At 45.5% G+C, this 13,666-nt stretch overlaps 1 protein-coding gene across 1 annotated transcript; it reads right to left on the bottom strand.

Annotated features, from left to right (window-relative positions):
• Window positions 1-357: 357 nt before the first annotated feature.
• nudt4b (nudix (nucleoside diphosphate linked moiety X)-type motif 4b) lies at window positions 358-13,449 on the bottom strand. The gene is made up of 5 exons (XM_080492431.1): window positions 12,997-13,449; window positions 3,787-3,897; window positions 2,741-2,785; window positions 2,132-2,219; window positions 358-1,502 (listed from the first exon to the last, which is right to left on the bottom strand). The coding sequence occupies exons 1-5, from the start codon at window positions 13,090-13,092 to the stop codon at window positions 1,279-1,281; spliced, it is 564 nt and encodes a 187-aa protein (XP_080348557.1). The 5' UTR covers window positions 13,093-13,449; the 3' UTR covers window positions 358-1,278.
• Between the last annotated feature and the right edge of the window lie 217 nt (window positions 13,450-13,666).

Here is a 13,666-nt window from a genome sequence, read left to right as displayed (position 1 = left end):
TGTCAGTCCTGTCGAATCCGAAACGCGACCGCGGGTCGCCTCCATCAGACCGAAGCACCCTCGACCCCCGCGGCGCGTCGTCACTCCCAAAACAAAAACACCCCGCGCAGAGTTTCTTCTCTTAAAACACGCCTGCCACATGTACACCGTTTAAAAAACATAGAAAATATTAAAGAGAGAATGTACAGGTTCATTCAGGTTAAAAACACGACGTTTCTCTTCGAAGCTATTTACAAATCTCTGCGTGGTTTTCCTGGGCGTCACTCGGCGGTCGCAGCGGGGAGGCCGTTTTCAGTCACAACAGTTCATGAAATATGACGAAGATCTGCGCTTTTCTTTGGATTTCAGTCCTCATTTGATCGTATATTGAAGCATGTTTTATTTTACGGGACATTTACATTCTTTTTTTTTAAGAATCTGTGACTGAAGACTAACGTCACCGACACTGGAGTTGGTGCATTGTGATGACCAGAGTTGTGAATCTCACTTAAGAGTGAAACTTAAGTCATCACAAGTAAATGACAAGACCCTCCGACATTAATGGAGCTGAAGCCGTGAATCCAAATCCTGTAAAATAACGAGAGAGGAGCGGAGTAGAGCCCGGCACAATCTCAACAGAACACCAGAAAGCAAAGCTGAACTTTGCACCGTTAAATACTTTCAGTGGGAAAAGTTATCGCAGCTTTAGGGTCGGTTAATGTTTCCCTCCACTGTGATGTGACATTCGTCACTTTGGAGAGATATAAGGAGGTAATAATCATATTGTGTAAAGAAATTCCCGCTTTATTTTAAAACTTGCAACAACACAGATTCTGGGAACACGTCAGTGTTTAGGCATTAAGGAAAAGCAATGGATTGAACTGAAGTGTGAAAACATTCGTCGCACTGGCGCGTTGCCGAGTCGACGAGCCGCTGGCCGAGTCCACCGCTGCCGCACAGGCGGAGTGAGTGAAAGTGAAATAAAACATTCAGAGTTTCTGTAAGGCGTTCTTTCACTGCGTCTGCAGCTTCCTCCTCCCAGACTGATTCAGTCTGGTGTTTGCCAGCAAAAAGAAAAAGTGTGTGGGATCAGCAGTTTGAGCTCCGCCTGCTCCTCCCGCTCAGTCTCTGAACACCGTCCTGGCGATGGCTTTGGTCTGTCCTGCAGCTAAAGATTACAACTTTTTACATACGAGAGCCACGGCTCAGCAGAGTCTTGAGATTCATGCAGGAGACTGTACAGACTTCCAGTGAGCCGCCAACAGCGTGGACGGTAGAGGGGGGGCTCGGGGTGCAGTCCTATCTGCGGGAGGAGCCCAGCATGCCGCCCGGCGAGGGCGTGGTCGTGGCGGTGGCGCTGTAGTGGGGGTAGTTGTCGTTGGGCGGAGGGCTCGGGAGGATGGAGTTGCCGTTGGTGGGGGAGCAGCTGAGCTGGAGCCTCCGCAGGTACTCGGCGTGGACGGGCTTGTGGCTCTGCAGCACTTTGATGGCCTCGTCCACAGTGAACCACTCCCGCTTCCGGCCTGCAGAGGGAGGCAGAGCACAGGTTTGAGCGAAAGGGGGCTTCGCCACTCATGGACATTTGTGTTTCAGGAGCTCCTGCAATCCTCGTGTTTTCATTTGACACAAGCTTTACACAGGATGCGACTCCTGATTCAACCGGAGGAGACGGAGGGTGAAGAAAGTGGATCACATGTGGCTCTCGCTCCTGAACGACACAAACATCTATGGATTCACACCGAGATCAGGCCGATTATGATCTCATCTGAACCAGGAATCAGTCCAAATTATTGTATGACTGTTATTTCTAATGTATGTTAAACGCATGCACATCGATCAACGACAACGTTTCAGGTTAAAACGCCTCGTTTACAGCGATAAAAGCCAGAAATGCTTGGAGGCAAAGACCGCAGCCACAGTACTGACAGCTGTAATCTACTGCAGCTTGGATTTATAGGCACCTGTTGTCGCTGCATAGCCCCGTTTCATCTTGGAGCAGTTTACCGGCCTGCACATAAATAAGGAGATGCAGTGTAGAGTAGAAGTGTACGAGGCGAACCGGCGACATTCAGCAGAACAAGGAGAAATACGCAGCGGATGCTCATGAGAGGGTGAGAAGGTGAGAGAGTGAGAAGGTGAGAGGGAGCCGTACCGATGTTGACGGAGTCCTCCCAGGCCTCCAGCGTTTCTGTGACAGTCAGCACATACACATACGTTCGGTTCTTCCGATCCTGGTTTTGCTAAAAGAGAGAAGAGAGGGCATATTGAGTGAAGTGAAAGCAATGATGAGTCAGCACAACACGATCAGCAGTGTCTAATTTATTCTTTAGTCCACACGGCGTATGATCAGATTTTGCATTGGATCAATACATCCTGAAAATGTTGAACTCAACTTAAAGATTTTTACTAAATATCTTGCATGTCTGCTTGAGAATAAAGGAGGTAAAAGTCTGTTGCTTCGTTAAACGAACCGTTTCTTTTTTTAAATTGTGTTATTTCAGAGGAAATAAGGCAGCAGGCTTTCACTGCTGCGTCACTTACATCATGCAAGCCATGATCAGTGCGACCCCCAGTGGACAAAACGTGTAACTGCAGCTACTTTTACTGAGAATAATTGTCTTCCCTTTATTTTTTAGTCTTGGTGATGAACCCACCGTAATCAAGTTTACTGGAAGATCTTCTCGAAATTAAATTATTTTAACTTAAAAAAAGGAAACGTTTATGCACTATATTCCTGTCGAATGGCTTCAGTGAGTCTCACCTCAAAAACACCGAGCAGACGTCCCAACTTGCCCTTCACTCCAGCCTGGAACACAGGAGAAGAAAAGAAGTGTTGGTGTCCCGTGAATAACATTCCTCTCAGTCTGTTTAGAAACCAATCAAGCAGCGAGCAACGTTTAAACTTGAACGTTTTGTACAGTAAAACTGAGGAAACTGTCAATAAAGTTTCAGTGACCAAACATATAGATAATTTACTATCCTGCACCAGATCAGAGATATTTCTGAGTTTCTATTCTGTCCTGACAGCTTGTGCAATCTGTTCTCTTTCAGAGGAAACTTTTTCTTGGACAGAATCATGATGTAAAGTCCTTAAAATAGAGTTTTAGATTATATAATGAGTCGCCTTTAACTATCATTTACATCTTGTCGCCTGGAAAAAAAAACCTGGCCTGAACCCTGAGTGAGTGTTATTACGTAAACGTAATTATGTATAACACTTGTGCTATTAAGTCAGGAGTCAGGTAGCCATCTGAGACACATGACATCTGTGCTTTTCCTCCTTCTCAGCAGAGTTTGCAAGTGTCACCCTGTCAGGCTGCCGGGTCCAGCAGGAAGGTCTGTGAATGCACAGGAATCCAGCGAGCAGCCAAGTTTAGACCGCTGACGTGGCCCGAGAACACAAGATTCTCCACCAGCGGGGACCTCGGACATGCCGACGACACCAGAGAGCTTCAGAAACCAGCTCACCCCGAGCAAAACGCTCAGATACTCAAATGCTGATGGAAATGAAGACCGGCAAAGAGATTGAAATAACTGAAAGCATTTCTCATCGCTAGAATAAAATGACGGGTCACAGGTCTACGTTTCCACCTTTGTCCCCCACCGGACCAGTGTTCTCTTTAGTGACACAGACACACAGTGTCTTGGTTTAAAATAAAACTCCAACTGGACGCCTGTGTACTTCTATGAACTAGCCTCAAGAGAGGATCCAGAGAATCCTGCAGAAACAGAGTCAAACACTGTGCCAGCTTCATTTTGACCAAACGTGCCGCGTTCAGTTTAGTTCCCCCGGGAAGAAGAACTCACCTCCTCAAACACTTCCCGTACCGCGGCGCCGCACGGCTCCTCCTCGGGCTCCATCCCTCCTCCGGGGACGATCCACTGGTCCGGGTGCCGACTGCTGCTGACCAGCAGAACCTGTCAGAGGAGACAGAGCTGATGAGGAGGAGTTTCCTTCATCTCAAGGATGACATTTCTCCCCTTTAATTCATTTAGATGGGGTCAAACTGACACATATCCCCCAGAAACTGAAGTTTGTGGTTTTGACATAAAACTGAAGACCTGACATAAGTGGACCGTGATGATCGATGGTGCCTCTTCTATTTATTCTTTTGCTTGCAGAGCACAAAATCTGCCAAAAGCTTACCTCACCCTTTTCGCTCAAGTTAGATTTGTGCCAAAAATGAAAACTGCAGTTTGAGAAAACTCCTTCTAAAGATGTACAATGGGTAATGTCTGAGTTTCGTGGAGGCGGGAGAGTAAAGCCAGGAGAGTAAAGCCAGGAGAAGTCACCGATCCATCACAGGCCCCGTTTACACGACGAAGTTTCAAGTGAAAACGCATCATTTTTGCATTTTTGGTCGAGAAAAGCTTCATACATTTTCACACAGCAACGTTTTGAAAATGTCGGTTTACACAGAAACAATGTAGTTAGCATGCCAGGCCACACGATGGCACTGCTGTTTATTTTTGTAATGAAACCACACACACATTCTAGTGGACAGACCACCAGGTTGGATTGTTACTACAGTGACTGTCAATTATAAAACTACCAAGTCCAGGAGAATCTGGACTGGGAGTCATGACACAACGGAGGAAACATTATTCTTGTTTGTCCATCTACACTACGACGAGTGACTACCACCGTGGGGACCAGGACCAGAAGTCTTGTTTTCACTTGTCTACATGACGATGAAGTCGGAACGTTTTAGCAAACATCTCCCTTGGCATCCGTTCTGGAAAACGTTTCAGCGGCTCCGAGCAACACCGTCGTGTAATGGACCAACACAATTTCTCTGTTTTCACTTGAAATCATCAGACACTCCCATTCACCCACTGGCAAGTTTGAATCACCAGCAGAGAGAACATGCCGCCCCTCAGGGCTTCTTCTCTATATGAGGTTTCAAGTATCATTGTTATTTCCAGTAATTCTGTTACCATCGAGGTCCACGTGCTCCCAACACAACAAATATGACCTCCGCGACATGATGCACGCAGGCCCAGCGTGAGCCACTGAAGTTCTGCTCACGCTGCCTACGGAGGTTCGAATTACACTACAGCTGCAATGTACACTGATATGCATGGATCAGATGTACCTGTGTGTGCGGTTCCTGGCAGAATCCAAACACACACCTGCTGTAAACATTATCACTTTGTGTGATAATGATCACCAAAACTGCAACATCCGAGAAAGTGACCGGTCACAAGAACATTAAGTTATGGATTATTTAGAAGACAGGGAGGGATTATCTTAGAGGGTAAACTAAGTTTTGCACGAAGCTAAAACTATTAGGGTAACAACAGATTATACAGAAAGAGCTACCAGAGATCAAATGATAAAGATTTTTGTTGTTGTGGCGCAACGTATAATTAATGGAAACATTTACAAAAACCAAACAAATACAACTGAAAATGACTACAATCTCAACATATAAACAATTTTAATAAAACCTTCTGGTGTGAAATGTCCAACAACCTCCTGCAGCTGTTCCGTTATGCACGTTTTAAAGTGTGACACCCCTGATCCAGTTATCAAAGTGACTCCTCTCCAACAAGTCATGTCAGAGGGTTTATAGTGTGAGCAGCGAGTGTAAAACATACATGCATTAAGGAGAGAAACGTGTGTTAAGCAGCTTGTGCAACAGATGGTGGCATCCACCTCCGCCACACATCTGATCACCGTCTCCGGTAATCTGCCAGAGGAGTCGGTCTGTCACCTAATCTGAACGCTGCCTCTCCTCTAATGAGATTGTGGCTGCGCTGACCAAAAGCCAAAGCGATCGGCGGGCACATGCCTGCCGCGGCCTCCACGTCGAGCCGTGTCGGCTCCTCACGTGCAGCGATTCGTCCAAGTCCCCCACCTGCTGGTGTTCCCACACGATATAGGTTAGGGTTATGAGGGCGGGTGTGAATGGCAGGAATGAAGACGTGGATTAAATGCGTGCGCGGTTTATAAAACACCCGCGGGAGGTGTTCAGCCTATGCGACAGGTGTGCGTCTGATATAGTGTGCAGTGAACGGCATATGTTAGAGGAAGAGACATTTACACTAGCGGCACAGGCTGTTCCCATGACGTCCTCTCGGGAGAGTGCAAACTGGAAGAAATGTGCAAAGCTGAACTTCCCAACCTGCCGATGGAGCTCTTTGACCTGCTCTGTGACTAAAACAAACTCAGCCTGGCCTTCTGTCCTTTACCAACCTCATTAAAGTAAGAAAAGCATGTTAACAATTGCTCTCGTTTTGGATCTAAGGTCCCGTTTACGTGACGATTCAAGTGAAAATGCATCATTTCAGAAAAGTTTCACGTTTACATTGCAACGTTCTGAAAACAACATCCGTTTACACAGAAATGCTGAAAACCCTGTAGTTTTCATGTTGGGTCAGTCATGGGCGCTGCTGGCTGTTACCTCCACCAACGAAAGTTGGGCCGAGAAGGTTATGTTTTCGGCTGCATGCATTTATTTACTTATAATATATGTATTTTACCACCTTTCCACAAAAACTATTAACCCGGGTGAGAATATGTGCACAACTATTTACTACGGCCGTGGAGTGTTTTCAAAAAAGTTCCATCTTGGAGCAATTTTCACAAAGCTGCAGTTCCAGTGGCTCTGAGCGCCGTTTTCCTATAATCAGAGTCAGAACGCAATTAAAATTCTGCATTTTCATTTGAAAACTCAGCCTGACCTCCTGTCCTTGGCGTCCCTCATTAGAGTGAGAAAACCATGTTAGAGCTCACATCTGTGTTGAACCAGACGACCTTTCCGATTCCTCTCGCGTGCAGCCACGACTTTTGAACGTCACATCCGAGACAAATCATTCTCATTAGATTTCCACAAGCTGATCTCAGCGTTCTGGCTCAGTCGAATCTATTACAGTTTTCTTTCTGTCCGGGTTCGTCAAACCGGCCCCGAACGTCTCACAGCGTGTGTGCCTGGGTTGAACCGCGGCCAGCCGGCTTAACGGGAGATCAGTGGTGTCATCTTGTGCAAATCCGACAGTGAGAGATGTATACAAAACAAAAGCCATGCGGCATCCGGGGCAGCGAGGACGAAGCAGAAATCTCCTCCTGCTTGTTCCATTTTTATCTTCTGGTTACGGCCCTCACGATGCGTCATGGCCCACATTTGGCTGTCTTTTAATGATTTTTGGAATGTAGAGTGTTCAATCTACATGTTGCAAACTGTATTTAATGAATTTGTTAGTTCACACCAGCTTCTGAGTTGAATCCTGCTACAGGCTTCATAGAAGGGAGCAGCAGTAGTGCGGTGCAGACTGAGCCTCGACTCAGGAAATGTCAGCTGGAAGAAATTGAAATAAAAAAATAAAAAAAAACACAGCCCTGCTGACTTCTACTCGTCTCTGTGTCATTGACAATTTTCAGACACATTGTGAGTTCTATTAAGTGCGCGGTGGTGTGAAGATTATAATGATGCTTTCAAACGGAAACGACCTCAGTAGCAGAAACACAAGATCTTTTTTGATGAGGAGCAACAGTAACAAAGGCCGTCTCAAAGCAACTCCATCGAACATGTTTATTACTCTACCTGACGTCCCGTCTGCTTCACCACAACGGATTTAGATAAATGGGTCATTTTCAGGAACTTTTGAATCGGCCGTGCTAAACCATACAGAGGAACTAGGAAAAGGATTTGAAAGTAGTGATTTTCAGCTATTTTGACCCTTATTCTCTTTGCTTTAGCCATCAAATATATCCTATTACCATCAATTGTTTGTCAAATACGTCACATGATTTGTTAAAACAACTAATCCATCTGAGCCAATCGTTCTTTATTGTTGTTTTTTTTTTACATTTATCTATTCAATTAGCCCCATCTGCTGGCTTGCCAAAGACACAAACAGCACCCACAAGTGGCCCTACAGGAGAACTACATCATTTCCTGCCATTACCGTGAAGGCGGACATCGTTTTCAGAAAGTTGCTGTGGAAACGTAAAACTGTTCTGAAACTAAAATTATACGTTTTGACTTGAAGCATTGTCATATAGAACAAGAAAGAGACAACCAAACATCTACAATTTAATTTCCACAAATTCCTTTTACTAGCTGTACCTTGTGAAGTACAACATAAATATGGGGGTAAGCGCCTCTCTTTCAATAGGCTATCATTTAAACCAGGGCAGAAAAAAAAAAAAAAAAAAAAAAAGACCCAAACAAAATAACTCACACCATCATGACAGGTGGATCAACAGTCAGCTGACAGCTCACAGAGAAAACCCACTTATATTTGGAGAGAGGGTCAAAGGAGGGGGGGACACTTCAGACGAGTTTGCAGGGTGACATTTCACCGTTTTGCAACTCAAGCCACTTCCCAGGGCCCCCCAATATGAAAAACGAGACGAGCTATACATACAGCAAACCTCCTCTGGACGGGAGAGACTCTGTGGACGAAGGTCAAACTGATGAACCATAAGCCAGCAACGCTTCACCAAAAAATCCTGTGATGCATAGTTGCACGGGAATACGTTTTAATTTACTACCTCAGATTACACGGTTAATCTGAGATATGAAGCACCATTGGTGGTAAAACATAAGCTATGACAGTAAAAGTCTTCTGGCGTGGTCTCAAACGAGCTCGGCAGGCAGGACATAAACACGTCCACCTTCTCCCTGAGGAGGAATGCCCCAGGCTGTCAAATAAAACAGGATCCAAATGCCAGGACAGGCCGGGAGGAGTGAATGATGGAGAGGCATGGACGCATCAGTACACGAGTGCAAGGGGGCAGAATCAATAAGAATGGGAAAAGACCACTGCATTATACTAACTGAGGAGGAAAGCTGCAGCAAAGACAAACCCCGAACGCCTACTTTCCTCATTTCACGATGACGCATCACTTGCCATCTCCAGTGTGACATTATTTACAGGCAGCTGCGGTACCTTCAGTATCCATCATCAGCGTTACAGTCTCATAAACAAGGTGCGGCTTCTGACATAATTCGGCATGGTCAGACTTCACACTCAATCACTCACCGCAGCTTGTGTGCTCATGGCGTCAGCTACAGTTTATACTGATAAAAAAAAGCTTCTGATAAACATGTGAGGGTTTGGCATGAAGTGGTGCACTTCTGAACGGTTAACTTTAACCTGCAATCAGTGACGCATCACCTCTGAAAGCAGATGTTCATTAGCGATCGAATCAGGAGCCACACAAGTGTTAATACAGTCGTGTTTCTGATCATTGGATGCTTTAATCTCATTGTTAGCTTTGCTTTTGGTCTGCATTAATTCCGGTTTCTTTTGTCTAATGGAGGACTACAGTGCTGATTTGTTTTTACAACTTGTCAACATCTCTCTGCAGCTGGAGAAAATAAGGGTTCTGAACAAACAAAACCGGTAAAAGAAATTTGCTGAAAGTTGCTCAAACTCAGAGCTGATGTAAACTGCAGGCAGACACTCTCTTATTCGTGGAGAAAACAAAATTTTCAATCCAAACTAATCGATTGCTCTAAAAGTGTCTAAGCTTCGCTCACGAGCGCCACAAGAGGATGGCTCTTCAAACCTTCTGCTGCTCCAATCGCACTCTAGCACCTACTAGTGGCAGCCGACAGCTAGGCAGCTCCACACATTAATAAAACACTATTTGGTTTAACAACTCATACTATGCAAGTAACGCCTCTGTCGACCATCGAGGGGCAATGTTGAGTCACTATAGTCTTTCAGTTTCAGCTCTTGTTTTCTAGTTGCAGTGGTTGACTGGTTGGATGCAATACATCTGAGCACAAAGACTTTGTCGTAGGCAAGTGCTAACTATTGTTTTACCAACTATTTCAGCTCCTCTAAGTGACTCAATACACCATCTTGTGGTGTGAACATGTATAGCTCACTAATCAAAACTACAGCAGGGGTGAGAAACTAACTATGTCAAGTTACCCGCAAAGAAATATAGACCTTTTCTGTGCACATCAAATCAATGGTTATAAAAGAGTGATTTGACATCATAAAGGAAACACTTGGACGGCCTCCTCAGCGATCACTGCTGTCCTTGTGCACGGTCGGGTTCTCTTCCCCTCCTTCAGGGATTTTAATTGCTGCCCCAGACCACTTTGTCCTGACGGCTCTCCTTTCTCTTTTACTCTCAAAAACAAACAACACACACCTCTCCTGTTTCACCACCGCCTGGTGTACTGTGACGAGACCTGATTGTATGTGTGTTTGAAACTGGGTTGGCAACGGAGGTCACTTGGTGAAACCTATATTTCCTTCAACGCGAGTAACACACAAGCTGTGGCACTTATTGTGACTGCCTGAGTCGACATGCATGTCAAAGCTTGAAAGACCTGCGGCTGGTGGTCACACCTACACCGTTCTGTTGTCACAAGAGTCTCTCACTGTCCTGCTGAACAGTTGTGTACAAACAAGTTCTGAGGAACCTTCGGGCAAGACTGCGGCAGGGCAGGTGCAACGTGTGGCTAACAACAACATGCAGTCATTTTTTTTTCACCACAAACTCTTAAAACGTCTCAATGATCGCGCACACCACAAGGCCAAAACATGACTGGATAACGCGCACAATGTGTGAGCCAGGAGATATTTCTGTGTGTGTGTTGTGAAGCCAAACACTGGAGGCCTCTGGACGTGGAGTGACACCAGACTGAGCTGTTTCTACTGTATATTGTGTAACACTTTGTTTATGCTATGCTCGAATTGAAGGGCTAAAATTAGACAAGCAGGGATAAGGAGGAAAAAAGCCCAGACTTTGAAACTGAGTGAAATATTTATGAATCTAGACCAGTGGCTTGCAGGACTAAAAATGACAAAGTGGGAGGTATGAGAGCACAACAACATTCGCAGAGTAGATTTCTGAGGTATGCATCTTTTGCTTGAGTATTTTTCTCATTATATATATTCCCTTGGGAATTAATAAGGTATTTCTATTCTATCGCAACACATCAATCCACTTAAATGGATATACGACATCCTTTGGCCTTAAAGGTGTCAGCTCAAATTATAGCCAAATCTGGTAGAAAGAAATATTCCTCAAATGTTGACTTTATACACCGAGTGCATTTGAAAGCATGCATTACTTAATGAGCAGCATTCAGATTTCTTTGCGGTTTAGAACAAACTGCCAGCTCAAGATGTATTAATTGTCAGATCAGCTTTAATGCCATTATGATTCTCTCATCCTGTGAAGCTTTCTTTCTAGTTTATTGTGACCCACAAATCTCTATTAATACTGTGAAAGCACTTCAAGGTGCATGGGGTTAAGCATGTAACTTGACTGAGGTGGACAAGGTTCAAATCCCATTTGCTGTAGAAATTTCATCCATTGAGAAAACTAGCCTCGTCTATCGTGCAAGTTGCTGTGACGACCAGTCAGAATTATACTACTCAAATATACATACAGATCTGAAGTTTGCATTATAAATAGTTGGGTCTTGTACTTTTAATTATGTACCTGTTCTTTTCGTGTACTTGTGTTAAACATGTGTGTGAAGGTGAATATACTAAGGACTGTGAGGTATCGATTAAGACCCCACTGTATGAAGTACTAATACACGACAAAACAGGAAAATATACTTTTGATAGTGACTGGGACTATCCTTTTTTCCAAATGTTATCCATTTGTTTACCGTTTTTCTGGTCACACGGTGGAGCAGTGGTTAACACTCTCGCCTCACAAGAAAGATCAAGGGTTCAAAACCGACTTGGCCTTTCTGTGAGGTGTTTGCATGTTCCATCTGTGTGTGTACGGTGCTCCAGTTTTCTCCCACAGTCCAAAAACATTCATGTGAAGTTGATTGATAACTCTTAAGTGCCCATAAGTGTGAGTGTTGTTGTCTTTCTGTCCTAGTCTGTCCTGTGATGGACCCGGCAACCCACTCAGGGTGTACAGTTAGCGGGGTCCATCACAGGACAAACAAAGACAGAAAGACAAGCACACACACTCACATTCACGCCTAGGGGCAATTAAGAGTCATCAATTAAACTCGCATGAATGTTTTTGGACCGTGGGAGGAAACTGGAGTACCTCGATGAACTAATAAAGTAAATAATGGCCAGTATTTGAACCCACGACATTCTCGTGGTGAGGTGAGAGTGCTAACCACTGCTCCACTGTCCAGCCTCTCGGGCTAATTGACTTTCTAAATTTTATCCATTTGTTGACTGTTTTACTTGTTAACCACAGATATTGGATATGTGGTTCACTGTGTGATGTTTTCGTTTGTATAGTTATTGAAAAAAGTGTATAAAAACACGTTTTAGAGTAAAAACACTGACGGAAGATGCTAGATTGGCCCTAGGATGTACATAAGGTGTTGGATAATCATCTTTAAGACGCAGTAACAACATGTCACCCTGTCTTTATTATTTACAAGGTGCCTGTCCCTTTAAGTCCTCATCCATACGCAGCAGCCCGCACAAGGCCGGCGGGATGCGGCATAACATCCGTGAACGGTCCACCACGCTGCTGTAGCACTTAATGTAGGTGAAGGTCGCGACATACGATAAGATATATCTAGAAATAGATTAATGGAGTATGTTGGTGTCTTTTTACGCAGCCATAGCGAACGTTAAAGCGGAAATGAGAGACCTTTTTCAGAGTAAGGGCGCTGCCGCTGCAGCCCGAGCTGTTTCCAACGGGGGATTCGGGCTTCAGGTTTTACTCTGAAAGGCGGCGGACGTCGCTGGCGGCGGTGCGTTGCTAAGTGACGAGTGCTTGACAACAGCGCCGTTTTCCCCTTTTCTCTGCGTGCTCCTCAAACTAGCCTAAACTGGATGGCCCGAAGGCGCATAGGCAGGGAGAGTCGAACCAAAAGCCCCATTCACACCGACACGCTGACAGAAAGAAAAACATCGAGCCGACCATGAAACGGAACCAAACACACCAAACCACGCGCGCGGTATTAAAGAACATGACTAATTTTATCCGTGAATCCCATGAATGACTGGGAGCCGACACAGTCCCAGACGAAGGGAAGCGAGGCCACACAGTCACAACACACCGCCCGCAGTTCGCTCCACGTAAAGCCGTCAAACGTGAGAAAGCCTCACCTCCTCTTCTCGCTCGTTCTTGAAGCACAGACATGCCGCTCTTTTCTTGAAGCCCTCGCCGTCGTACGTCCTCGTCTGGTTCGGCTTCAGCTTCATTCTGGATGTCGTGCGTGAATGATTGAAAAAACAAAACAAAACGAAACAACAAACGGCTGTCGGTCTGAGAAAACGCACACGGGAGGAGAGGCTTCTAACAGCAGAGCCGCCGCATCGTTGCTGCTCATCGGTCAGTCCTGAGAGGAGGGACCGGGAGAGGAGGCGGCAGTGGCGGGGGGAGAAATCCCGGCGGTCTGCGCCGCTCGTAGATCCCACTTCAAGAAGAAAACACCTTCTTTCTTTTTTTAAAAAAGGATGAAGTCCAGGTGATACGAGTGATCTCCAGTCAGCAGTATGAGTGAGAGTGAGTCTCGCCGGGAGAGGTTTATGTGCACTCCAGCCTACACAGCGCAGCCCTCCTCTGGATGCTTTTGCGCATGGCCGCTGACTCAATGAACAGGCACATCACTCCTCGAGCCTCCGGCACGCTGATTGGCTGAGGCGGCCCGAGGGGGCGGGGCCACGGCGCAGCTCAAAACATTAGGAAAGAGTGGGTCAGCCGTGCGCGACGTGCTAAACTCAATCAATCAATCAATCAATCAATCAATCAATCAATCAACCAATCAATCAATCA

The sequence above is a fragment of the Lipophrys pholis genome (genome assembly GCF_963383615.2).
Source record: "Lipophrys pholis genome assembly, chromosome: 22".
NCBI lineage: Eukaryota > Metazoa > Chordata > Actinopteri > Blenniiformes > Blenniidae > Lipophrys > Lipophrys pholis.
This window is presented reverse-complemented; position numbering and strand designations above follow the sequence as displayed.